Source organism: Trematomus bernacchii, unplaced genomic scaffold, assembly GCF_902827165.1.
Source record: "Trematomus bernacchii unplaced genomic scaffold, fTreBer1.1, whole genome shotgun sequence".
NCBI classification, from domain to species: Eukaryota; Metazoa; Chordata; class Actinopteri; order Perciformes; family Nototheniidae; genus Trematomus; species Trematomus bernacchii.
The window spans coordinates 6,044,648-6,071,122 of NW_022987513.1; the positions used below are offsets into that span (position 1 = coordinate 6,044,648).

The window sequence follows — 26,475 nt, forward strand, 5'->3', positions numbered from 1 at the left end:
CCCGTATGCACCCTGAATCATTATAGAAAACATATCATATACAATTATTAGGGATGCTCCGATCGCCAATTTTGGAGCCGATCGCCGGAATCAGTATCGGCCGATACCGATATCGCTCTTTTCCTCTCTCTCTCTCTCCTGACAGCTCGTCAGTATCTCCTGCAGCTCACTGATCCAGTAATGAGCGACCCGACAGTGAAGAATAAATATATTTATAACTAGTTTAGCTTGTTCCAGAGGTAGATAAAATGGCTAAGTGTGTTAGGTCTAACTCTTAGTGTGTTTTGCTCCGCTCACCAGTCCGTCACAGCGGGTGGAGCTGCAGGATTTCTGCTTCACACACGTTGCATACCGCTATTTTATTGTCATTTTCGGACACTTAAAATACTGCCAGACTAGTGAAGCCATTTTGGCGAGCTTGTTTTGCCGCGCACAGAGAAAAGTGTCATGTATTTTACATGCAACGATAGCCTAATCTAAAATGCTCTACTATGGCGTACCTTTCGTGTGGTGTGTGGCTCGTCGTCAGCGCAGACTCTCGCATCGTTATTGTTGCACACTTTGCAGGAGGCTACTCTTGGGCTTCGCTTGACCCTCGTCTTAGCCATGGCTTGTATTTGTCTTCTGCTAGCCAACGCTCGTTGAAACGGCAACCTCCTGGCATACTGTCATCTATCACTCTCATCAGAATGCCCAGGTCACACACGTAAGAAACACACTTGCCGGTCACGCGCATAGCGCGGGAAGGCCGGAGCGGAGCTGTTTTATGTAAAAGCGAAGCAATTAAGCGCGCTCCGACTTCTTTATTTTTCTTTTAATCTAAAAAGCGAAGTAAAGCATTTACAATTTCAAGCACTTTATCCCAAATTCAAGCACCATTCCCAAAATTCAAGCACTTTTCAAACCTTGAAAACACCTCGTACAATTTCAAGCATTTTCAAGGATTTCCAGCACCCGTACGCACCCTGATTATAGTGTTGGTGGTTGAGTTTATATGAAAAATGTTTATTTAATCGTGTGTACACAGTGCAATGTTGTGAATTAATTAACTGACTTAAAAAAAGAAGAAAAGACAGAATTATTCCAGCATTTTTTCCAGTAAGCATAGTATATGTATATCAGTTGCATGTCCGGTGGCGGGTGTCAGAGGGAGCAGGGGTACTTGGTCCAGGGAGGCAGTCTTCCTGTTTCATTTGCCAGCCTCCAGTACCTCTCCTTCAGGATGAATGCTGCCGCTTTGGGCTGCCTCTGCCTGGTGAAAACACCCTTCTTGTTGCCCACCACACGGGTGATCCCTGCAGACACAAGACCACAGGAACTTTGTCATGCACAGGACATAAGAATATACCCTTTAAAACGTAGCAAGACTTAAGAAATCTGGTTATTAATATCCATTACATTAAGCTTTCACAGTCATAAGAGGTGGCTATTCAGTCTAACGGAAGATGTGTAGACAGCATTCCTGATACTGATATCTACAGGGAGCTTTTAGAGCCAAGATGGCAACAGGTTTGTTTTTGTTGAGGAGTACCTGATTCCCACTGGCAGTGAGGGAGTGGGGAGCCGATTGGCTGATGCAGAGCGCAGTGTAAGTTTAGGGTTATGATGAGGCTACTGATCATCTGTGCAGACGTGTCTTTCACACATCTGTGCTGCAACACGTTTGTCCATTGTACAACTAGTGTAGGAGCCACATGTGAAGTATTTTCTGTGTTTGTTATGTCACATTTTTTTAGTCACTATATGTGGTGGGCGTGTCTATTGGATTTGTGTGGTTATATCCGGTTGCTTTTACCTGTGCACTTTGTCATAGATGGAGGGGGAGTGAGCTGGAGAAGGACAATTTTTGTTGACCGCATGCACGCATACGCAATCACTATACTGGATATGGACTAGAAATAATTGTATGTTTGCTTGTTTTGTTTGCAAATAAAAGGTCAAACGCATACCAGTGTAAATACTTATTTTTCTCTTGTTTAGTCCCTCGTGGCACTAATATTGGATTACTACAGCCGCAACAACTAGTATTGATAAAAGTTCTCACAAATTGGAGAAAAAGGATCTGATGAGCTGATAACTAAATCGTTTTTTTTTAAAAAAACAACATAAAAAACACGATGGCGGGAGAAGTTGTAAAGAAGAGTGTCAGTGTGTGCAAACCCAGAGGGCCCAGGATACACACATTAAAGGCGTTATCCTCAGCTGATGTTTTTTTGTCAGCTAGCTTAGTAGATAACGCTTCCTGGCTCTGTTATATGGTTGGAGGTTGTAGTTTTTGAAAAGGATATAGTTCCTATACGTCTGTGGATTATCTTGCGCAACAGGGTCATGATTTCTGGAGAGAGATATGTTGTTGACTTGAACCACATACTGGGTGGCCTCCTCCAGTGCCTATATCTTGGCTTCTCACACCAAAACAATCTAGATGGATACTGTTACGACCCCCTCCACTCCACTAGGGGTCTCTGCCTTTGTGTTCTGCTGGCTGGCTCTTGTTTGTGTTTCAGGCGATCAACCTGATGAGCCACACCTGGGCCGTCGACATAAAAGGCCAACACCAACCCATACTGCCCTCTCACTCTTCTTTGTTTCTGCACATTTTCCCACACCCATACACGCAATCATTACTGATAACTGACTTCCACGTTTATTAGGTTTCTTTGAAGACCTTTGGTTTTGGTTATAGTAAATAAATACGCTTTTTGTTACACTTAACTTGTCTGGTCTCCCATCTTTGTTGCAGCCTATGAACCAGGCCGTAACGAATGGGGGCTCGTCCAAACTTTTTGACGTTGGCCGTTTATCAATCGCGAGGATATTGGCTTCCAAGCCAATATTTCAAGGATGCTACATCATCGAGTGCCGCCGAATGACTGTTCCAATCTCCAGCATACTTGGAATTCCACCGAGGCCGCGTCCTTAGTTTGGGGGAAATTTCGAGGCTGCACATGGGTAGACTTCGCGTCCTTAAAATCCCCACAATGCTTTGCGCATGGACCAATTTCCCCAAATCTGTGGCGGAAGATGTAAGGCGTGGCCTCTCATATGACGCACACCTGCACACTTGCTAGCCTGTTCCACTCTTTGTTTTCCGAATGCCAGGAAGTATTCTTGCCTTGCTTCTGAAGCAAGATGCTCGGCTCGGCTGTGCTACCAAGTCAGCATCCTCGCGATTGAGAAACGGCCATTGTTTCTAATTCTGTAGTGCAGCCATCTTTTTCTGCTTGTAAGTGGATTGAAGGGCTGAGACTGATTACAACAATCAGATCAGCTGTAACTTGGTAGGCAGGTGCACCTCGTTGTGTGCATGCTGGTTGTTTGGGAGACATGGACAAGTGTGGTGAGTAGATGTTTGTTTTTGTTGGATAATGTAAGCAGTTGTAATGAAATGCAGGTGTGTGGTGTTTTTGTTTTTCGTCGCTAAGATGTAGCCGATTTTTGGTGGTCCTGTGAGTGTCTTTCACTTCTGTCCCTGTAGGCTTCAGAACGGACTCCCTTTGGAATTCGTTGGGGGGTTTTAGTGTGGTGTGGACGTGGTTAGAGCAATTAGCTCGGGAGCACGTCCAAAGCTGCGGGTGGAGTTGCTGGTTGCTTTACCGGGCTTGTGGGTTTCAGTGCATAAATACCCACCATAAATAGCACATGAAGACTAGGGGGGAGTTTAGGTAGTTTCTGTTTGGTTTGGTAGATAGAGGGACATGACTGCTGTTGTATGTGCTATTTGAGATCGGCTGCAAATGTGTTAAGTGACATTGCAATGTTTACATGAGTGTTTGTTTTAATGTTTGTGTTTTCCTGTTAGTACTTAATCCTGGTAAACGGTTTGGCTTTATTAGTTCTAAAACAAGTCTGGGTTGTGGTGATATCTTAGTGCAGGATGTTACAGTGGTTTATGTGGAAGTAATCAGATGGTAGCAGGAGGGAAGTGCAAAATGGTAATTTGTTGGAAGTGTCTACAAGTGGTTAGTTAGACCTGTAAGCTTCGGGAACACAAGCGCTGCAGTTCATGCCTTGGTTGGGTGAGCTTTGCGTAGTTTTGTTGCCTCTTTGTGCTGTGCTTCTGAGGAAGACTGATTCTAGTTTGTGATAGCTGGAATCTTGGTGAAGGCAAAGCTTTAGCAAGCTTTGTCTAGCTGCAGGTAATTTGTCGGACTCTGGTGAATGTTTATCTGTTTTTGGACCTCCTGTTAATGCTCTTCCATGCATGGCCCATCACCCTTCTCTTCAGTGTGTGTTCTCTCTGATCTCCATCTTTCCTGTAATCTCTTAAAAGGCTTCTTCAGGCACTAGAGTTGCTGGGTTGGAAAATGGAGACTGGGTGAACACCGATATGAAATTCAAACCGGTCAGTATGTAACATGTATATGTAATTTTGAACTTTGCATTTCAATATTATTCTGTGTTGGTTGCTATGTTTGGACGGTGTTCCTAAGGGGAACCCCTTTTTTTAAGGGGGGGGGTGGTGTTACGACCCCCTCCACTCCACCAGGGGTCTCTGCCTTTGTGTTCTGCTGGCTGGCTCTTGTTTGTGTTTCAGGTGATCAACCTGATGAACCACAACTGGGCCGTCGACATAAAAGGCCAACACCAACCCATACTGCCCTCTCACTCTTCTGTTGGACACGGCCGCGTCTTTGTTTCTGCACATTTTCCCACACCCATACACGCAATCATTACTGATAACTGACTTCCACGTTTATTAGGTTTCTTTGAAGACTTTTGGTTATAGTAAATAAATACGCTTTTTGTTACACTTAACTTGTCTGGTCTCCCATCTTTGTTGCAGCCTATGAGCCAGGCCGTAACAGATACATAGAACTGCAGGCGCAGTGTATAAACTGGGAGAAATAACAGCAACTACGGTACCTTGCACCGTCATGAAGTCAGCAAAGTTCCAGATGAGTTCGCCGATCACATATTGCTTCCTCTTCTGGTCGAATACGTCGTGGCAGCTCTTCAGGACCACCTTCTGGTACTCCTCAGTAAACATCGTGGGTGGATCCTAGAGAGGAAATGAGACATTAGCAAGCATTAGCATGCTTCTGGGGAAACAAATCCAAAACAGATTTAGGGAGGCGGAGGAAGACAAAATCATTAATGTATTACAGGCTATCAATGCTACAAAAAAGAAAGTAATACAAATACTGGTGCACTGCAGTGGGGTGAATAGAGTTCTTACACTGTGAAGCCCTGGCACTGCATCGGCTCCATATTCACTCTGGATGATGGGCTTCTGGTACTTTCCATACCAGTTCTCAAACTGAGTGTTGAGCTGAAGGGGGATGACCTCCAGGTGGCCGGGGTCGTGGTACCAGGAGAAGTAACTGTTTATGCAGATCACATCCACATAGGGAGCCTAGGGATGAGAGAAAATACTTAATATGAGTCTTAAAGATACTCTTCACAATTTTTAAATGTTCTTTTTGAGAGTAAATTAGAAATTAAGAAATGAGGCAAGATACAAACCATTATTACCTTACAGAAGAGTGAATGTTTGCACGATATAAGGAATTATGGACTGGCAGTGTTTTTCCCTTTTGGCCATGACAGAGTGAAGCAGCAGTAATTTCTCACACAGCCAGTTATTTGCCCTTAGGTTAATAAATAGTGGCTGCAGGTAGTCGGCTAAATAACCAGTACCTTTAGGTTTGGAATTACACCCCGAAAGATATTCCTCACAGCCCAGGAATGTGGGGCATGTAAACAACTTAGTTTGACATTGGGTTTGCAACCTCTGAAGGTCAGCAGGATAACACACACTTTTACATCAGGCCTTTAAGTCTGATCATGACTGATCTTCTTTACTTTATGTATATAGACTATATATATTAAGTAAAGAAGATCAGTCATGATCGCACAGAGACACACTTTTTCCACATTACCGGTAGTTATCTTCACTCTACATAATGTGTAGAATTGCAGAATAATTATCCGATTATATCATCAGTATCTGCCCTTAAATAGATACAGTATTTTTGTACTTATCCCTAGTTTCACATGTTTTAGTTTTTTCCCCCTGATGTCATCCAGAACAAAACCAATGATGTCAAGCAACTGTTGCTTTTGAAATGTATCATAAAATCCAATATGGGAAAGTGTCAGTATCTGATTTTAAAAAGTGAGTATCTCATATGTTCTGCATTCACTGGCTTCATGTTGAATATCATAAAAACTCACCCCTTTGTCCCGGGCATAGTGACTGTTTGAGACGTAAGTGACGGGCCGGGTTGGATCCAGAGCTTTGGTGTGTTGTATCAAAGTCCTGTAAGAGAAACATAGTTTTTGTTTCATGATAACGTTTTGTATAGTCATTACAATGTCACAAAGGGCTAACTTTTGTTGTTAAAAAAACACCATATCTGTATTTTCAATATGTGTCTTGTCCACCAGTCATCCAGAAAATGTTGCACACAGAAACCATTCACACAGTCTGATGCATATTTCTATTCTATTTTTGAATATATTCCCACAACAAGAAAGTTAACTACATTGGTCAAATGGACATCGTTAGTCCAGGATGTGCCTATGGAATGAATAACATTAGCAGGAAATTGTCATTTAGCTGCTTAGAGCTCAATCCCCACCATCTAATCTTCATACATCCTTTGCTTTGCGATCAGTACAGAACATCTCAGTTTGTAAAGCTAATTGAGTAATCATGAGGGAGTGTTTATTTTGCTCAAAGTCTTTTAGTCTGTTAGTCTGCATGCATTTCCGTTGGACTCGTGGGCACAGTTTGTTCTCGGCACACACCTTTTAGTCTGTTAGTGTGACATGCATGTATTTCCGTTGGACTCGTGGGCACAGTTTGTTCTCGGCACACACCCTATGCTGCTTTTTTTTACGGTTACGGCAGTAGAGCAGGTTGAGCCTCAGGCAGATACTGAGCTCCAGCTGTTAGTGTTCAGGGCAGGTTCACTCTTACTGCATTCCACACAGAGGAAAAAAGGGATAGGCTCTGACTGAATAACAAACAAGTACACCCCTACAGCAACACACACACAGAGTGTCTAAAGCTTCAAACCTTTTAAAAGTTTGTCATAGGATAGGATAGGATAGTTAGTTTTTGGGATAGAAAGTGAATAATCCTGCACCCAAAAGGACCAGATATATCAGTTTTGGTACTTTGATGAGTGGATCTAAACAAGACTTACTTAAAATAGAATTCAGCAGGGGGCATCTCTGAAGCCGGCTCATTGGCTACTGACCACATGACCACGGATGCGTGGTTCTTGTCCCGGCGTACAAGCTCGTCCATCACGTCCAGGTGATGGTTTAGGGAGGCGTTTCTAAAACTGCGACTGCATCAGCAAGGCACAAAAAACAAAGAAACTGAGTTGACATCTTCTATAAAAAACATTTGTACGATTTTGTACATGTGATTAGTTACCTTTTTATCCCCTTAAACATTCTACATTACTGTCTTGCAGAGGATGTATCGGGCTCAGGTTTAAAGCTAGAGATACCGGTACTAGTATCATATGAAACTAGATACCATAAAGGCATCCATTTGCACAACCCATAGAATGTTAGCTTTTGGGATGCAATAGCGCTCCAAAGTTAGGCTACATTTTGTGTAGGGAAAAACTTGTATGGCCATATTCACAGGGGTCTCCTGACCTTTCACCATAAGATATCTGATTGGAAATGGGTTCTGTGAATACCCATGAGTCTCCTATTTACATACAAGCCCAAGTTCTGCTCTTCCTATGCAGTTTTGGGCAAACACCATGCAGAATGGTACAAAAATCATGCAGTGTTTAGCATGCAGAATGAATGTGTTGTTCATTTTAATATTTCTGCATGGTGGGTTCCCTTAATAGTCTTGGAATTGCATCAACTGGGGGGGACTTGTAAGCTGAGAACTTGAATATGAAGACCCCATTATACTTTTTAGTGACCATAATAGCCATTTAATTGACAATTTTTTAAACGTTATACTTTACTTTGTATAAAATGAGCTGTTGTGAGCTCTAGGTTGATCACAGCCTCATGAAACTCCATAAACACAAACCATAAACCCAGGTAATTGAGGAGATTTTTCTTTTGTAGGTATATTAACAATAAGGGAGATTTTTGAGTAATTTACTTCCATCCAATCGCCAGAGGGGAGAGGAAGAGGTTAACCCGGCTCATAACTCTACCCAAAGTTAATATGAAATACTTTATTTTCAATACGCTGTTGATAATATGCAGCTTATTATTATTTCCCAAAGTGGGTTTTTCCAATCTGCAACTTAGCTGCAAACTAAGGGTGAAAACAGTCAGGAGGTTTTCAGGAGTAGCGATGATGGACTCCTCTGTCTCTTTCCTTAAAACGCTCTTTCTACCAGTCACATGTTCATGCAGTCGCCCACTCAGAACCTTCAAACACATCCAAAGGTCAGAGGATGAGAGCGGTGACACCTACATGTCTTTGATGCCCACCCCCGGGCACTCGTCTATCACCACGATGCCGTGGCGGTCACACATCTGCAGGATCTCCTCAGCGTAGGGGTAGTGGCTGGTGCGGAAAGAGTTGGCCCCCATCCACTTTAATAGGTTGAAGTCTTTAACAATAAGGGACCAGTCAAAGCCTTTACCCCGAATCTACAACACAAGGGAAAAAGTGGAAGGGAGGATTTATTGTAATGAATAACCTTTTTATATCAAATGTCCTGTTTTTTTAAAATCAGAAATATATTGTCTGATGACGTGAGGTCATGTTACAACAGATATGTTGCTTTCCTCTAGTGGTACTCACATCAGAGTCCTCGTGTTTATTGACTCCATGGAAATAGAAGGGCTTCTTGTTGATGAGGAACTGTGTGCTGGTAACACTGACGGTGCGGATGCCGACTGGTAGAGTATACACATCCTCATGCGTAGATCTCTCATTGGCTGCCTTGAGGCGAACCTAGAAAAAAAAGTCAGAAAAAAGATTTCTTGCAAATCTTTCAGGTGACATAGTAAATAGAAGTGCTGAATACCTAACAACTAAAGCTAGTCAAGGAGTTCTAAAACAAGATAACACACAGAAAGGAGGCGCAAACATTTCAGTTGAAGAAGAAAAGTGAAGGGTGTTAAGATGTTTTCTGAGATTCAAAGAGACATTTGCTGTTGTCCAGGAATACATCACATACAGCATTACTATTATTACAGTGCTTAGCTTTAAAGTTGTGGTACAATGGGATAATTTTACATTATTGTATTATTATAAAAATGTGAATAGCTTCTCCTCCTGACTTAAAGGTGGGGTAGGTAAGTTTGAGAAACCGGCTCGAGATACACTTTTTGTTATATTCCATGGAATGCTCTTAACATCCCGATAGCAATGAATATCTTAAGTGCTTTGACATAAAATCCATACAAAAATGTCATCTGTGGAAGCAGTAATACTGTACAAAGCACGACCAATCATTTTAGCCGGCCCGGCTAAAATAACTGGATGGCCTACCTGCCTGTCAGCCTTCCATCTGTGCACAAAGTTATCTCATTGGTCATGTGCACGTGCGTGTGTGTTGGAGGAGGGGCTCTGTAAGGAAGTGGCAGATTTTTTCTGGCTGTGTATTTTCAAATCTAGCGCACTCGAGCTGGTTTCTCCAAAATTACCTACCCCACCTTTAAAGGATGTTAATATTAATTTAACATGGAACACTATAAAGAATGTTTTCACTGTGTAGGAGCCATTTTATGGGTGTTGTTGGTGTCTCAGTTTACTTTATATGTATAGTGCAATACTATTTTGAACACTTGGTGGCGGGGTTTAGATGCACCGGGTGTATAAAAGGGGTCATAGGTGACAGGAAAGGACGAGGACACAGGAGGAAAGAGCGTACCGATTCCACCAGCCCGGCAGATGCTCACCACAACCATTGACTTTATATTAAACCTTGGTATGTAAAACGCTAAATAAACAACATTCTAAACTGCAGCAAAGGACCGGAGATTCATCTGTTTGCGTCTGGATCACTCTCCAACCCTCCAGTGAAGTAATGGCAAAAGGATATAGGACATTGGAACATTAAAATTGCCATTACACACTGTTTTACCCTCCAAACTGAGCACCATCACAAGGTAGAGGATGTAGTCTTATCATCATACTGATGTAAATATGCTGTTACCTGCATTATAAACGGTTTACACCATGGACTAAAAAATGGATTCTTATTTTTTTTAAGCTGACTGAATGTCTGTCACACATATTCATGTGACCTGACCTGATAGTCATATTGACTAACATGCTGTCTTACCTCCATAGAGTAAAGGTACCCTGGACTCTCATGCATCAAATACGGCCACCACAGATTGACATCTACTACTTTGAGCACTCCAAATGGCTCGGTGGAGGAGGCCACACAGTGGCCATCTTTGTCCATCAGAGTGACCTTCACTCTGGCTGTGGTAGCACCTTGGACTGATACCTTGTAATTGACTTGACCTGAAACAAAGGGAAAACAACTCTATGAATAAAGTCACATAACTACTCTTCTTTGGTTTAGATCCCATGTAGCTTTATTGAGCAGTTTCTTCTTTTATAAGTTATTTGGTGGTCATGAGTATTTCAATTACTTTAAAGTGTGCATGCATTATTTACCAGTGTTATCCAAGAAGTCCGTCACCACAGTGATGTCATCCACATAGGCCGTAGGAGTAGTATACAGCAATACAGGTCGATGTATACCAGCGTAGTTGAAGAAATCAAAGTAGATGTTTTGCACAAAAAAGCCTTTCGGATACCTATTAAGCAAATATATTAACCTCATTATCTACATACAAATTGACACGTATTTTGCCCCAATATGACATAAAACCAGAAGAAAAAAAAGCTAGATTTGTAAAGCACTGGAATTATTTACAATTCCTCACAGTTTTAGACATTGTAACATGGACAAAAGCAGATTAAGTGTCACTTATTGTGTAATTGATGAAAGCAGTTCAGGTAAGAATAATTATGCAAACTTGTTAATTGCCATTATTAAAAAGTGGCTTAAATGAATCTGAGCAAATAAGTTTTCTTCAGTTATGTTAGCTCACACAATAATTTAGGCAAGCGTCATATAGGGTTTTGTTTAAAGATAAAAAGTGTTTAGGTTACTTGGTGATGTCGTCGATGTGCTGGATGCTTCCTGGAGGAAGAGTCTCCAGAGTCAGAGTGTTGTTGACGGCGATGGTGATCCTGCATGGCTGGATTGGATCCTTGCGGATTAAACTGCCTACCTCAGCCTCAAAAGGAAGATGGCCGCCGTTATGCTCTGTCACCTTCACCCCGTTCACCCACTGCAAAGGGTAAATAATTCAAATTAGCCTGATGTCATTATCACAAGAGATGGAAAATGGATCAACAGAATAATTTTTTCCAGCAGATGACTTATTTTTCTATGTGTGACTGGAATGGTTTAGGGAAGCTACATGTGATATACTCACCACTATTGAGTAATAGTGAGCACTTCCCACTCTGATAACCACTCTTGTTCCTTCATCAGTGATCCAGCGTGCAGGCACCACCACCTCACGCTCATACCACACCCAGCCAATGAAATCTCTCAAAGTGGGGTCCTGCGTGATGTCATTGTAGCTGGCAGGAACTGGCATGTCAATCACTGGGCCCGTCTAAGGAAAACAAAACAATGAAAAGGCAGTATTTCATTATTAAGAGCGGATCTGCTGTAGTTGGTGATGAGGTTGGTGTAACTGGGATGATTATGATTGAATCAAAACTTATTATGGGGAGTTAATAGTAGCCATTTTTACCTGTTTCAGTGGTGCAATTTGCCTCTCATGACATAATATAGTTTGGCCTTTGTAATAATGATGATTTGAAAGATGACGTATATTGACAATGTTGTAAAATATGTGCACAGGTCAATACATTGCTTTGCACTTTTAATATGCCTTGCCTTATGAAAGGAACATGTTTATTAGTTGTAGATTTCTGCACAGCTACAGGATGTATACAGAAAAAGTAGTGCACGGAGTCTCACAGTGCTTACAAAGATGCAATGAGGTCGTTGCTTCAGTTTCCCAGGTGTGAATGGGGCCAGTCAACTGTGCTCTCTGGTGTTGCCACATATGAAAACACTGGCGCTATGTAGACTGCATATGAATTGCTTTTTTATTGCAATTGACCTTTTGAGTCAAAACAAAGGTTCAATGGAGTCTACGTTTATAGCTTTTCAACGAAAATGAATGTACACGTGGGTTATTTGACCCCTTGTCGGTAACTTATCTCATTCAGTAGTTATGAGAGTATTCAAACTAACTTTTTTAACTAAAACGCGAGCTGCTTTATGTTTCCGTTAGCTTCCCTGCTGCTCACCTCCCTCAGGCGACTTTTGTACCATGCCTTGTCGAAGCCCTGGTTCCTGTTTGGAGACTTGTCAGCCCTGAAGCTCCAAAGCCCGCTCAGCTCCTTCACCTCCCTGGAGGAAGACTCCCGGGGGAAGAGCATGCCGGTGTCCAGCAGACATGCCGCTTCGAACAGAGCAAACAGGCACAGCACACGGAACAGCCCGGGCCTTTCAGGTGAGAGCATCCTGTGCAAGTCTGCTAATTCTGCCCACTCGGAAAGTAGCTCCGCAGGTTTCCTTTGCTTACTCAGTCACATGATTTGAGTTTTTGTAATCACGTGACAGGAGAGTAGCTTTATCGTGCTGCTTTCGCTTACTGTCGGAAATTGCTCAATGAAGAGGTGAGCAGAACATTAGCCATCATTTTGTCGTCCTACCCCACCAAATTAAAACGCCTGGCTTGTTAATTGAAAAAATCCACAACACGAGAAAATGAATACTTTATTCTAAATTAACATTATATTCTCAGCACTGGCTGAAACGATATCATCCTTCACGGAAGCAATGTTGAATAGATGACACTAGATGGCGCCAGACACTTGCTCATCAAAGTCAACAAGAGTGCAACCGAGCACAGAAGCATCCTTTACCTCTTGTAAAAGTGTCCAATAGGCCTGGAGATGTGTCAGGGTCATTCTATTCTATCAATCTTAAATTCTGCATATAAAATGTTTGGGAGGTTTGAATTCAGAAAAATAATATATTTGGAAATGTATGCATCCATTCATAAGTATAAGGTGCAACATTTTCAAGGTTAGACTGAAGTACTCAAAGGTATTCAGATAAAATCAGACTACTGTTTTTGTATCAAATGGATAACATGATTTATAACAAATATTCCATGTCATGAGTAGTCATCAACTAACTACATTTCCAAATAATCTGACCAACCCTGTTTTTTCACAGACTGTAGATGCTCAGTCTGAAGTGAGCTGTGAGAATACTTCACTGGAATTTGGGGAGTAGATTTTTCAGCTGAGTCAGAAGGTGTATCCTACTGCAAAATTATTAAAATTGTCCACCTCCTCAAACATGTAATACTAACCTGTTTATCTCTACCAATTTATAAAGCAGTGGTTGATGTTTTGTGTCCACAACAGGTTCAGTTCTCTATAAGTTGCAGGTTGTAATATAACATTTATAAGACCCTGGTGGCCCTGGGGTGTCAGGCTCTGACCATGAACTGCTGCTGAACCCAGAGGTCCGTCTGCTTGTGATTCATTGTTGCCTGTAATTTCCCATCCGTCTTTCCCCTTTCTGTAAACTATCTGCAATCAGAATGCTAAGAAGGTATAAAAAAAATCTATAACAAATCTCTATTCAATTATAGCACTTGTAGTCATACATATTTTGTTGGGGGAGACAAATGTGAAGCAATGTCTTAGTTTTGTCATATGTCTTAGTGATCCAAAAGGAGTGAATTGGGAGTGATTTATAACAGCACTATTCTGGTCATGCAAAGGTATTTAAAGAGAATTGTGATGCATGATCTTAAAGTGCACATTTGTGGAGCAATTATTAGCGTAAGAACGTATTTCTGAAGATCTTTAGGGCAAGATAAGGTCACAGAAACTGAACAGTTGTGTTGGAGTTTTTGACTTCCTACTGAAATAGATTTTGATGTGAGGAAAATGCTATAAAAACATCATGCAACACTGTTACCGGCAGTAAGTCTATTTATGTCAGTTTTTGACTATTTCCTAATAACCTGGCTGTATGTTGAAATGAAGTTTTACAAGTATCTGTAGTCTCACTGAATGGACCCGAACATGCCTAAATCCACTTTTGGTCTACTCTACATGGGACATTGGCTATCCAGGTATGTTTATAAGCCCTGATTGCACCAAATGGACGTGTTCCCACGTAACTTCTAAATCCCAGAGGGAGTGATTCCACAGACTCTTGCAGATTGAAAGGCGCAATACTTTCTTTGTATTTCACTTATATATGTCTGACATTTTCTTTAAGCGTATAACCCCTGGTTCCCCTCCAACATTTTGTTCTGATTCATTCTGGCTTTCTCGTTAAATCAAAATGACTGGAGTTGAAAACTATCCCCAAGAGAAAAGGAAATCAGCTGAATTTAGAATTCTTTCCTGTTAAAGTTATGTTGTCTGGCAAAAGACGTTTGATGCACTGTGCTTCTTAAGCACATATTTAAGTGACACAACCAACCAACAGAGCTGCGATTCGCCTGAAATTATTATAAGTTTGATATTGAGTTCAGTGTTAATTTCTTGTATGAAGAATCTCTCAAGTCATTTTCCCACCAATTCATTTGGGATGAATCAAAAATAAAAGTACTTTTAATGTATTTTTGGAGCTTTTCCTTTGGTTCCCATGTCAGTGTTGTCGTATGTTCTACATACCTAACTTTTGATGACAAATCCCTGTGGCAAAAATCAAATGGTCATTTCAAAAAGTATTCAAGCCTATTGCCACCATCTGTTATTGTTGACCTTTTATGATGCAGTTGTTATCGTCATGGCTTGCAATCTTCGTTAAGGCAAATAATGTGCTTTTCCATATTGGATTGATTTGATCCAGGAGAGCTGAACAAATAAGTACATGTTGGGGCATGCATGCACATTTTGTATTGCTGAAATGACACAGGTTCTTTAGAATGTGTTTCACAGAGCATTAAATGACTTCAAGCCATACTCACTTGGCTTCCCACTAGTGATGTGACATTCGCGAACGATCCGATTCTTTTGAACGGCTCTTTGGTATGAACGAAGGGAACCGAGTCCTACTTGTTGAGAGCCGTTCTTTTTAACGTTGGTTCTCTGCCTGCCATAAATCCACTCACCTTCACTGGGAACTTGCTTTCCTGAATGCAAATGTTCCATAGATGATGGCATAACACATGCTGCTTGAGTAGTAGTTTGGCTGGCTGAGAGATGTAGCAAGCTATACATTTTCTGTGTGTAAAAGTAGATTCTGGCAATACAGTCAATCATTATCCTGGTGATTATTTCGCAGGTAAACCTATTAACCCCGCCCCCTTAAAAAAAAAACGGCTCTTTTGAACGGCTCTTTTGAACAGCTCTTTTGAACGGCTCTCGGAAAGGAACGGAGCCATAAGATCCGACTCCCTTCAAAGAGGCGTAATTCCCATCACTACTTCCCACAATGCTTCATAGGCAGCATTTTATTTCCTACCTGCTCTTACTTTTCGACTCATCAGTTTTTAATATTAATTTCACTCCTTCCCAAAAGTTACCCGCCCCAAAACTTTTTTTTTGCATGGGTGAAAACACATCTCTACCCCAAACAAAGAACCTCTTTGACTTAGCAATTTAGTTAAAGGAACAATCTAGTGCTGTGGTTACTCATCTCAGGCATGGTGTATCTTTCTTTTTCCGTGAAAGTACTATCTTTGCAGCCTCTCTGATATAGAGCCATGCAGCTAAAAAAAACACTCAGAATGCTCAGAGGAGCTGTGGGTTACAAAATAAGTCATACCCTTGGCTGATAAAAAGAACAGTCAGAGTCACTGCCATTACAGAACAATGAGGCAAAGATGGTTCAGCATTTTGCAAATATGTTCTTTAGACCATTTTGTTGTCCTAAAAATGTTTTGTTCTTTAATCTGTACAGCAGTAATCGTCATTTGCATTTACTCGGCAGTTTATGATTGAGGGATTAACATTGAGGGAACGTAATGTAAGCCTATATGGTTGCTTTTATTAATATAAATTGCTATAAATAAATAGGAATAAAAGTGGCTTAGGTCTTTCTGTGTGCTTTTCCAACACCCAGAAACCAAAAACACTTGGATGTTAAATATTGGGGTTAAAAAAGTCTAATCACAAATCGTTAGCCTAAAACCATCTGTCAACAACTTTCATGTGGCAGGATACACTCAGTAGAGTATTTTAAACTGGCCAAAAACAGAAAAACATGCTGTACGAAGGGCTGGGCCCCTCACTAGTGGTGACGCACATTGCCTCATAAGTTAAGTTATAAGTTAGCAAAATCAATCAAATGTAGGTCAATTAAGCTTGATACTCTAATATGCTTTGACAAAATAAACCGCCTGCATCACAGCTTTCCATAGGGTTTCATTTATTTTGTTACAAAATGTGTTGGCAGCTCATTCCTTAAAACAGTAGCCTCAGATTGCTTATAATAATGGAAATGTTAGGGGCATTTTTCAAGCTTGATATGGAAATAAGTGAATGGGCTTTCTGATCAACTACGATTTCTTAGAAACATGTTTAAATTGACTGAATTTATTTGAAAATTGGGCTTATTAACTCATGAAAATTACTGTGTCATTATATGTTAAGAAGTACAATATAAGAAAAGTGCAAGTTTCAGGTGTAGGCTTAGATGTTCGAGGGTAAAAAACGGTATCGGATTGTTATTGGTATTGGCATGGTGTCATTAACTGTATGTTGTAGCACATGAAAAAACTGTTATCAAGCCATCCTAGTTTCTACCTTATTCAGAATGTGGTAAACTAGTTCTCAATCAAATATAAAGTCAGCTCCAGAAGCCCAGACTGCAAAGAGAAAGCACCATCAAAGAGAAGCTCTTCAGCTGTCATCTTTCTGAAATTCAGCTTACAAGTTATTTAAGGTTCTGTGACATCGTTTTATTCCTTTCTCTCAGGCTGTCATTTTCTAAGCACATGTCATTTTTTCATCTTTGGCATGCTGTAGAAGATCTTTTTGAATTTGATAGTTGGCGAAAAATAAAAAGCAGTCCGCAATTTTTTTTAACAGTTCTGAAAGGGGGTTCATCCATGCATTATTGATAGGTAAGCATGGGGGAAGGAGAACTACAAAGGGCGGGAAAGAGAGATAAAGGGAGACTCAATTCCCCAAAGCCAGCATTTTTGCTGATATGCTTTTCACAATGTTGCTGTGCCTGGGTTACCATAACCTCAGTGATGAAAGCACACACAGACATGTTCAGTTGTGCCGGGATGTAATAGTTTTAGTTCTGGTTGGATTGCTCAGTAAAATACATTGCCTACCACTAAAAGAACATGTGTACCACAACAGATATGAAGAGAAAAACATGCAATACAAGGATAGTTGCTGGCCTCAGGGGAATGGGGTAAACATTTCTTTCTAAAACATATCACCATGAAACCTCCCCAGTTGAATACTTTAGGGCAGTTAATGTTTTTTGAAGTTTTTTGTTTAAATATATACACGAGGCAATGCATTATCTTACTAAATAGTGCTATTTACATACCTTTCCACAACAGAAATCTGAACAGTGGATACATTCAGGTTTACAATTCTTGTTTAATTTTATTGCGTATTACAGTCAAATGTTTATCAGATTTAACAGATTTATCACTCCGTCTATCAGAAACGACGGTCAAATCCTTGTTTGGTTTTGTAATAAAATGCTCAATAAATAAGGCTGTGAATGAATAAATGAACCAATCCCTTTGTAAAAACCTTCAGAATGTAGCTAGTAATAAAAGTGGAAAGTTTGGTGTATTTAAGAGTTAATAAGGTGGAGATTTCTGGCTCAGGATCATTTTTTGAATTACAAGTTTTATGAAATGCATTATACTAACTTTTAGTAAACATAGAAGTAATTTACAGATGGAAATAGGGACAAAAAAGTAATATTAACACTAGTCTGGGAAGAGACATGTTAAGGGAAAATAATAACTACTTAATTGAAAAACAATCGTTTTGCCTTTAGTGCAAATGTATAGAGCAGTGTGTGCATTCTGTGTCAATGATATGATGATGTTCCTAAAACTCAATCTGTGTTTTGTGCAGATATATAATAGATTAGATATCAGTTCAGATTCTTAATTCATGGCTTGTATTCAGTTTTCTGAATGAACCATAACAGTTTTTTATCTGGTGGAACCTGGTCTCGAACTTGCCCTGTCATTATGAATAAAGTCTCAAGCTTCTCCATAGACAGTGAATTGGAGACTGATTTTGTGGACCCATACAAGGTTTCTTTTGTTATATTCCCAAATTAGTTTATTCTATTCTCAATAGATTTCTCAATTATTTATATTGTCAACTGTAACTTATTTCCCTATTCTTTGTCTAGAATGTGTCTATATCTCACACACTTGAGTTTTAGCGCTCTAGTTTTTGGATTTCGGAGAGATTGTCTATGTTTACTATTATGTTTAGGACTTTTTTACAGTGTGTCTTAACTGAATAGTGCTTTGATAGCATTGTACGATACTGTTCTTGTTTCCAGATGCCCTGTTTTACTTGGTTCCTGTCCTTTGTGTCGAAAGCGCTGGAATCTCTGATAAGTGGAGATGAGATGAGGAGTTGATATCTCCTTATTTCACTAGAAAATGCTGAATAAAATGACTTGTGGTAAAACTGCAAGTGAGCTTCGAACAACCTATTAGTAGTACTTTCTGTCTATATTGTATGTCATTTACAGTCAATATGACAATATATCAGAGTAAGTTTAAAGAATGGCAAACCTAGTCTAAGACTAATAGTAACCCATCTTTAAATAGGTCTCCAGTCTGATTTTAAACCCATGTCTAATAATAGTGATGGACAGTTATTAACCAACCCTGTCTCCTCAAAATTACGTTCCCACAGAACTAAACTGCATTCTCAATTACGTTTAGCTAGAAACTTATTTTCTCCCACATTACGTTTGTTTTGGACGTAAATCAAATACGTTTATTTTCTACATATATTTGCCATTTATTGTCTTTCTTTCCGACAATGCGCCCGACCACGCACGGGGCTACTATTAATTCGAACAATCTTGCTGGCCTTTATTATTATTATTATTATTATTATTATTATTATTATTATTATTAGAATACTATACGTTTATATAAAAAGAGAAATTAATGTTACGATCTCACGTTTTCTGGCCACTGTAGTTGCTTTAGAGAATTTTACACCCGGAAGTAAGTATTCTCTCTAATGTCGATTGATTTTACAGTGATATCTGCATTACTCATCCACTCAAAAACATCAGTTTATCCTTGTTAATTACACAACATTGATTGGTTTAAATTGTGTACAATGCTTTTGTGTTTTTCCCCTTCGATTCGGATAAACAAATTGTTTTTTCGGAGTTTAGGATGGCCGAAGACACTACACTACCCATAATCCTCAGCTATCGTTTGGGACTACACCAGTCCGCTTTGCTTTACAAACCCCGTGATTAGTCCTCAAGCTCTGTGATTGCAGTTTAGTCCTGTGGGAACGTCATTTTGAGGAGACAGGGTTGTATTAACAGACGCTGCTAATGAGCTGGTGTGGTGCGGTGGTACTTGTGTGTTTCCTGTAGTGCTCTCTGCATCCTGTTTCTTTTCATTGTCAGGAGTTTCTACTCTGCTTAGATAAACATGTAGGCTACTCCTTGATGGCACATCAGATAAGGACCCGAGCTTTTTGGACCATAATTCAAACCATCCTGCTTCGGATTAGTCTATCAGTGTATTACTCTTAATCAGAGCTTGACAAAGTATTTTGATATTTTATTAAAAACAAAAGTAGTAATAACCCACTGTAACAATGCTCAGTAACAGGTGAAAGACCTGTGTTGAAAAAACAACAAAAAACAAATTAAAATGTACTAAGTGTAGCAAATGTAAATGTTAAACATAAACCCTTTGAGAATAATTCAAAATGGAGACTTTGTGGTTCTGAAAGATAATCTATTTATGAACAAAATATAGTGATTATCATGTGCAACAAGTAAACTAATTAAAATGATTGGGAGGACTTCAGGGGCTCTACCTATCTATCTGTGTGGTCTTAATCTATCAAATTGTCAAAAGAAATTGTGCTGTAGTAATGAGTAATTGTAAATGGTTACATTCCACCATTTATCTAAGTTTAATGATTGACAGGATGAATAACATTAATTTGTATGGAATTTAAAAGAGAAATGACAGGGAGTTTCACTTCTGTCTCACCAATATGAGTCAGATCAATAAGGAACTAGTCGTTCCAGTAAACATGTGCTACAAGGTGAAAACGGTCATTTAGAAAGCCTTCTGTCTGCTTTCTATCTTACAACCTCTCTCATTATGTTGTAAAACACTGAGCACTTCTTAATTCCATAACCCAAAGATAATGTGAGCATTGCGTCAAATATTCTCCACTAATAGATTATGAAGTGAGTTGAACATCATAGATGAGTGTGTAAATTCCTAGAAGAGGCAGGAAACAGTTGGAATTTAGTCATGAGCTGTTCTACAGTAGGTACGTGACCTTCTAGCATCTAAAAAACTAAGATTTGTCAGGAGACAGATTTAGATCTTAAAACATTACGGATTGTAATTGTTGTGTTTTATACTCAAAAGTGAATTAAGCTTAATATTTATTTGTGTTCACATTGCTTCAGTCACTGGTATGTTTTTATAATCAATGCTATTCTTGGTAAAATGTGTACCTACTGATCTGCTCTTTTTAATTTGAATCAATGACACTCTTAATTCTCAGTTTGAAGAATTGTGTTTCATTGTTCCTAGAATCCAAATAAATTAGGAAAAAAAAGGTAGGTTTTTCTGCACCTGCTGCATGAAAAAAATACGGACTAACCCTGGAGAGTTAAAAACTGTGGTTAACATATTTGTTTTCTTCCTTGTAAAAGATAACTTTGAAATAAATGGGACAAGCCTTGTTAATAAAAGCTATAAATAAATAATTGTTACATTAGTCGCTATACTTATGCCTCTCATAGTAATTTTCTGCATTAGGATTGATTATGAATTGCTATGTGCTGCCTTGTGTATATTAAAGGTCCCATGTCATGGCCATTTCTACTGATCATAATTCCATTGTTGAGGTCTACTAGAATAGATTTACATTGTTCAATGTTCCAAAATCACATTGGTTTCTCATACAGCATCTCTGTATAGTATGTGTATTCACTCTCTGTCCTACACGCCTTGTTGGAGCTCCTGCCCCCCCTTCCTGAGTCCACTGTGCTCTGATGTGTCTTTATGTGTTACAACAGCGTTTTTTAGCAACCAGAAAATGACACCAGTAATGACAAAAAGATGAGAATGCTGCGTGGGGTCTGGGTGCCGTGTTGGCGGGACGTTGCGGGGCTCGCTGCTCCGCCCTTTGAGGCTCGAGGAGCGGACAGTGTGAGCTGGATTACTGGTGTCGTTTCCTGGTTGCTGCGTGGGGTCTGTGAGACAGCGAGACACAGAGGAACTCAGCCTGAGCACACACACGTGAGTGTGTGGCGAACTGTGAGTGGAGATCCACGGAGCCGAGGCTGAGAAAAGATAAGGTGTGTGCCGGCGAAACTCCGCGGAGTAGCGCGGCTGAGAAAAGATAAGGCTGAGTGAGTGTGTGTGTGAGGAGCTCCACGGATTGGTCCATTTGGACCTGGGTATGGTCACGTCACTATACTCAGGAAGAAAAAAATGGAAAAAGAGAAATCTCCAACGAGGCGTTCTGGGGCAGCATAGACAGGTCTTTTCTGTGTTAGAGTTTTACTCGCTACAGGGTGTACTTTGAGGGTTTATGACTTTGCACACCGTTTACATGCAGAAAAAGCTACATAACACACAAGGGGACGGGTAATAACCGGAAAAGCATGACATGGGACCTTTAAAGGTTGCACCATTGTCTCAGTACATGGATATGAGTGTGGGGAAAATGGAGGAAGCTAAAATAAGGGTGTAGCTGTGTCCAGGTGGGCTCATTCAGAGAGCAGTATAGTGGCAGATTGGCTGTGTGGGCGCATGCATGATAGAGTAGGAAGTCATCTCTTAAGTCCCGCTGCGCCTCCCTCTGTGCCAAGGCTTCACACTGCCAAGGCTCCGGCTGTGATCAGGAGCCTGCAGAACGGCCACCACATGAACAGAGATCTGCTCTGCTCCACGTTGTATTATCGGCTACTCTCCTGCAGTAATGCTGAGTTTGAAGAGGTAACACTGGTTGTTTCTGCTGCAGCTTTATAGTGATTTCACTGCCCATCCACATAGTTCACCAGGTTACTGCTGAGAGGATTTCTATGGAAGCCCACTTCTGCCAATGTAATGGAAAAAAAAGATCCTGTGAGTCATTATATTGAGTAACCTTCTCAAAAAGTATTGCAAAATAAAGAGTTTCTCAAAATAATGACTTAGTATTGCAAAATAAAGTGCATTGCGAGTTATGACTTATGGTGCGTTCACACTGGACGCGATGCCATTTTTGGGATTACATGTAAAGTCAATGTAAAGACGTGAATAGACGCAAATTCGCTCTGGCGATTGACGTGGCCCCTTCAATTGCGTGATGCACTCTCGCGTAAGCCAATCAGAGGTGAGGATCTTAGCCTGCCGTGACTCGCGGTGAATCAGAAAACCAAACGGTAGCCTCACAGCTCCTCATATCTGTTCAGAAACTAGAGAAACATTATAAATATACAAACCACAGACTGTCTATGGTATGGCAAATACAGTCGCTGCTTTATTTATGTCTGTATGACGTTGTGAGTGTGGACGGAGCAGCTACATGTTAGCTTAGCCTTATTTTGAGAAATGTTGTCTTTGAAATAAGGAGGTAAAGTATTCTGCCATTTTTTTTCTTTTTAAGTGGAGATGGGCTTTTTTAGGGGCTGTAGATGTATTGTTGGTGTGTCAGATCTAGTTTTATTAGATCTCAGGATTTATATGATGTAATTTCTCTGTTGTGAATGAAAAATAATGTTACCCTCCCCTGCATATGACATAACAGCGGACTGGTGCAAGCTGCTACCCGTGGACACAGTAACACAGGTGCATACAGCAGCTTCTCACACCATAACTCTGTGTGAGGTGTGAGAGCCCCAGCTGCACAGACCCACTCGATCGATTTGAATTCCAAGTCGCAATAGCCTCCCTGTCCAAACAGCGCGCAGAAGATATACCGCTGAACGATGGCTGTAACCCTGAGATACACAGGATCATTAGGGGATAGTTAGGGATCACAATGATTACTAAATCTCAGCAGAAATTTAAGGCAATATCCTGTGTGTTCACAATATTTTTTCCTCAGCTACATATATATTTGAGGGGCATTACAAGCTAAAGATTAACTGTTTCACCACAACCTGTTAATGGCCATCACAGGTCATGCGGCTGCTGGGCCGTTTGCAGAAAAAACGGAATAGCTGTCATGGGAGAAAGGCCGAACAGAGGTCAGCCATGTGGATTTTGATGCCTCATCACTTTTAGTGACAGGAAAGCATGTGTACAGCTATTTGCTGCTTGTATGTTTCCACCATACTGGGTTGAATAATTATTCAAATAACTAAATAAGGAGTTGTATTAGGAACAATGCACTCAAATGGGACTAAAACCGACTAAAAACTATAATCCTTTGTTTTATATGTTATTGAGCTGTGTACTTTATGTAATTTGGTCGTCTGTAATGGCCCCCCTATCCCTCTGCATGCCTCAGAGTTGTGGTTGTCATACATGTACTTTTAGTTATTTAACTTATACTTAGCTATCCAGCTTGAAACAACGTTTTTATTATACACTTGTAGAACAATCTGTTTGCTTTCATCAGTTGAAGGATTTTAATCATTGTCTTTTGTATCTTTAATTATCAGAGAGATAAACTGAGCAAACATTAGCAGTAAACTTCCAGGCGCACTGCCCTGCATTGGCTAGGAAAACACAGTGTTTTTGCATTGGAACACTGACACTGCTTTATTCAGTATTTTAACTGGTTTATCTGTTTTGGAAGGGAGGAGAACTCTGCAGAAAATTCGGCTTCAGGGAAAAAACTCCTAGAACTTAAGTTTTAGGAGAAACAAGTTGAGCAAATGTAAGCTTAAAGCTGCATCCACCTGACCACTGAAGGAATCTTAACTGGGAGAAGCTGACTGCAATGATGGCAATGGTGTGGGAGACAACTACTCCCATGATTACACGCTACTTTACACGCTACTTAACACGCTACTCGTCTTTTGTTATTTCTTTGATTTAGAGATCCCCAGTGGCAGACAATTACATATTGTCAGTTTAAAGTGGAGATATGCTAATTTTGATATTCATATTTGTTATTTGTGCATCTTATGTGACATGTTTACATGCTTTAATGTTCAAAAAGCTCTTTGTTTTTCTCATACTGCCTGTGCTGCAGCACCTCTTTTCACCTTCTGTCTGAAACCAGAGAGCAGTCTGTTCTGATCGGTTAGCTGGCCGGCTCTGTTGTGATTGGTCAACCACTTAGGCTAGGTGGCGAGACATCTCTATCACGTAGATTGTGTTGGAGCGCTAGCCAATAGAAGTGCGAGTGTTACATAGTGATGTCACCATGTTACGGAAGAAAATATAGGAGTCCAATGGAGGCCTTTGCAGACCATTTACATGCTGTTAATCTAGTGTTTACATGAGCAAAACTGATTTGTGACAAACATGCTTGGAATTAATTCAGTTAGTTTCTTATTATAGAAACATGATTCCTCTCAGGGCAAAAAGGATGGATGCTTTTACACCAACATATACCCAGACAAATGAAAAAGTAGAACATGCACTCTGATCAGGTGATTTCTGCCCATCTTTGTCCTCACACTGCCAGAGTGAAACCGCAGCACGGGAGAGAGAAACTGAGCTGGAGGGAGAAGAACAAGTAAAGATGGGGAACAGGCATACCTCATGTCATCTCTCACTGTTCTCATGTGGGAACACAAGCGCTGAATAATTCATAGCCTGTGGGAGGTGAATAATAAATACGTGCAAGTGATTAAAGGGTGCATGCTCATTAGCAATGGAGAGGGGAGAGGAGGGCTCCCCCCCCCCCCCCCGCTGAGTGATCTCTCACCTGCTTCACCAAATACAAAGGAGCTAAAATCACATACTTTATTGGGAACACATTTGAAAGCAGGATTTTAATACTTGTAGATCACAACATAACCCACATTCATAGGCTCTGCTCGATGCATTTAGTTTCCTCTGAAGCTCTCTGAACGCTGTGAAACTGTGGAAATGGAGTGAAAAGGAAAATCCATGTTTAAAGATGGTGAATAATGCAGCGCTGCCGCATCACGCAGAGCTTTGTCTGCACGCTGTTTGTTCTCTACAGGGAGAGGTGGGAGTGGAACATTTAGGTTTGATCTCCTCCCCAACACTCTCTGTTTCAGTGTGTGTGTGTGTGTGTGTGTGTGTGTGTGTGTGTGTGTGTGTGTGTGTGTGTGTGTGTGTGTGTGTGTGTGTGTGTGTGTGTGTGTGTGTGTGTGTGTGTGTGTGTGTGTGTGTGTGTGTGTGTGTGTGTGTGTGTGTGTGTGTGTGTGTGTGTTGTGTGTGTGTGTGTGTGTGTGTGTGTGTGTGTGTGTGTGTGTGTGTGTGTGTGTGTGTGTGTGTGTGTGTGTGTGTGTGTGTGTGTGTGTGTGTGTGTGTGTGTGTGTGTGTGTGTGTGTGTGTGTGTGTGTGCGCGCCATGCGTGTGTGTGCGCCATGCGTGTGTGTAGTTGTTTTTGCGCAACATGGATCATTGGCGCCAGTGTTAAAAGTAATTTCTCACGTCCACCCACACGACACCCACTTTAACGCACAACTATTCTAAATATACACCTCACATGTATGTAAGAAAAACAACACAGCCCCGGGCAAGACAAAAGAGTATGCTGCACTTTTACTTATTAAGGCGGAGTAGGAAGGATGTATAACACATGCACATTAATTGAAGCTGTGCAGAACACTAGGGAGCAGAGTGCTGTGCACCTTTACTTTCTTGTATGTGAACGTGTACAGCAGCATGTATTATGACAAAACGGAGGATGTGTATGCCAACACATTGGGCAATGGAGTGCAATGATCCGTGGTTATGTAAGCCATCGCTGAGGGTTTCCCCTTTTTAAATGACACAAAGCATCTGGGTGTCCATTCAGAATAGCTGCAGGAATAATTCATAATGACAACACATAGACAAAGAAGAAACATTTAAGTGTAAAGGCTTTCAGATCCGCAATAAAGGTCACAGGAATGTGTAAAAAGGTTTTATTTTTAATAAACTGAAGATTAGATCCTCGCAATACTGAACCGTGATTGGCTGAAACACCCACTCAACTCATTCATCTAACCCTAACAAGCGTGTTGTATGAAAATGCAGTCATTTATAGTAACTATGAGCATGTTTAAAGATGTTTAGTAATGCTCTGGTTCTCCCAATTTGTTTAAGTATTTGCTGCACAAAAATGCATGATAGCAGTGAGACCAAACCAAAATACTTAATATG

The 26,475-nt window shown here is 40.5% G+C and overlaps 1 protein-coding gene across 1 annotated transcript; it reads right to left on the reverse strand.

Annotated features, from left to right (window-relative positions):
- Positions 1-984: 984 nt before the first annotated feature.
- On the reverse strand, positions 985-12,587 carry gusb (glucuronidase, beta). Its single transcript, XM_034113829.1, has 12 exons — positions 12,299-12,587; positions 11,407-11,592; positions 11,078-11,259; positions 10,577-10,719; positions 10,233-10,420; positions 8,744-8,896; positions 8,411-8,589; positions 7,155-7,301; positions 6,178-6,262; positions 5,180-5,356; positions 4,867-5,002; positions 985-1,295 (listed from the first exon to the last, which is right to left on the reverse strand). The coding sequence occupies exons 1-12, from the start codon at positions 12,512-12,514 to the stop codon at positions 1,144-1,146; spliced, it is 1,944 nt and encodes a 647-aa protein (XP_033969720.1). The 5' UTR covers positions 12,515-12,587; the 3' UTR covers positions 985-1,143.
- Positions 12,588-26,475: the final 13,888 nt, after the last annotated feature.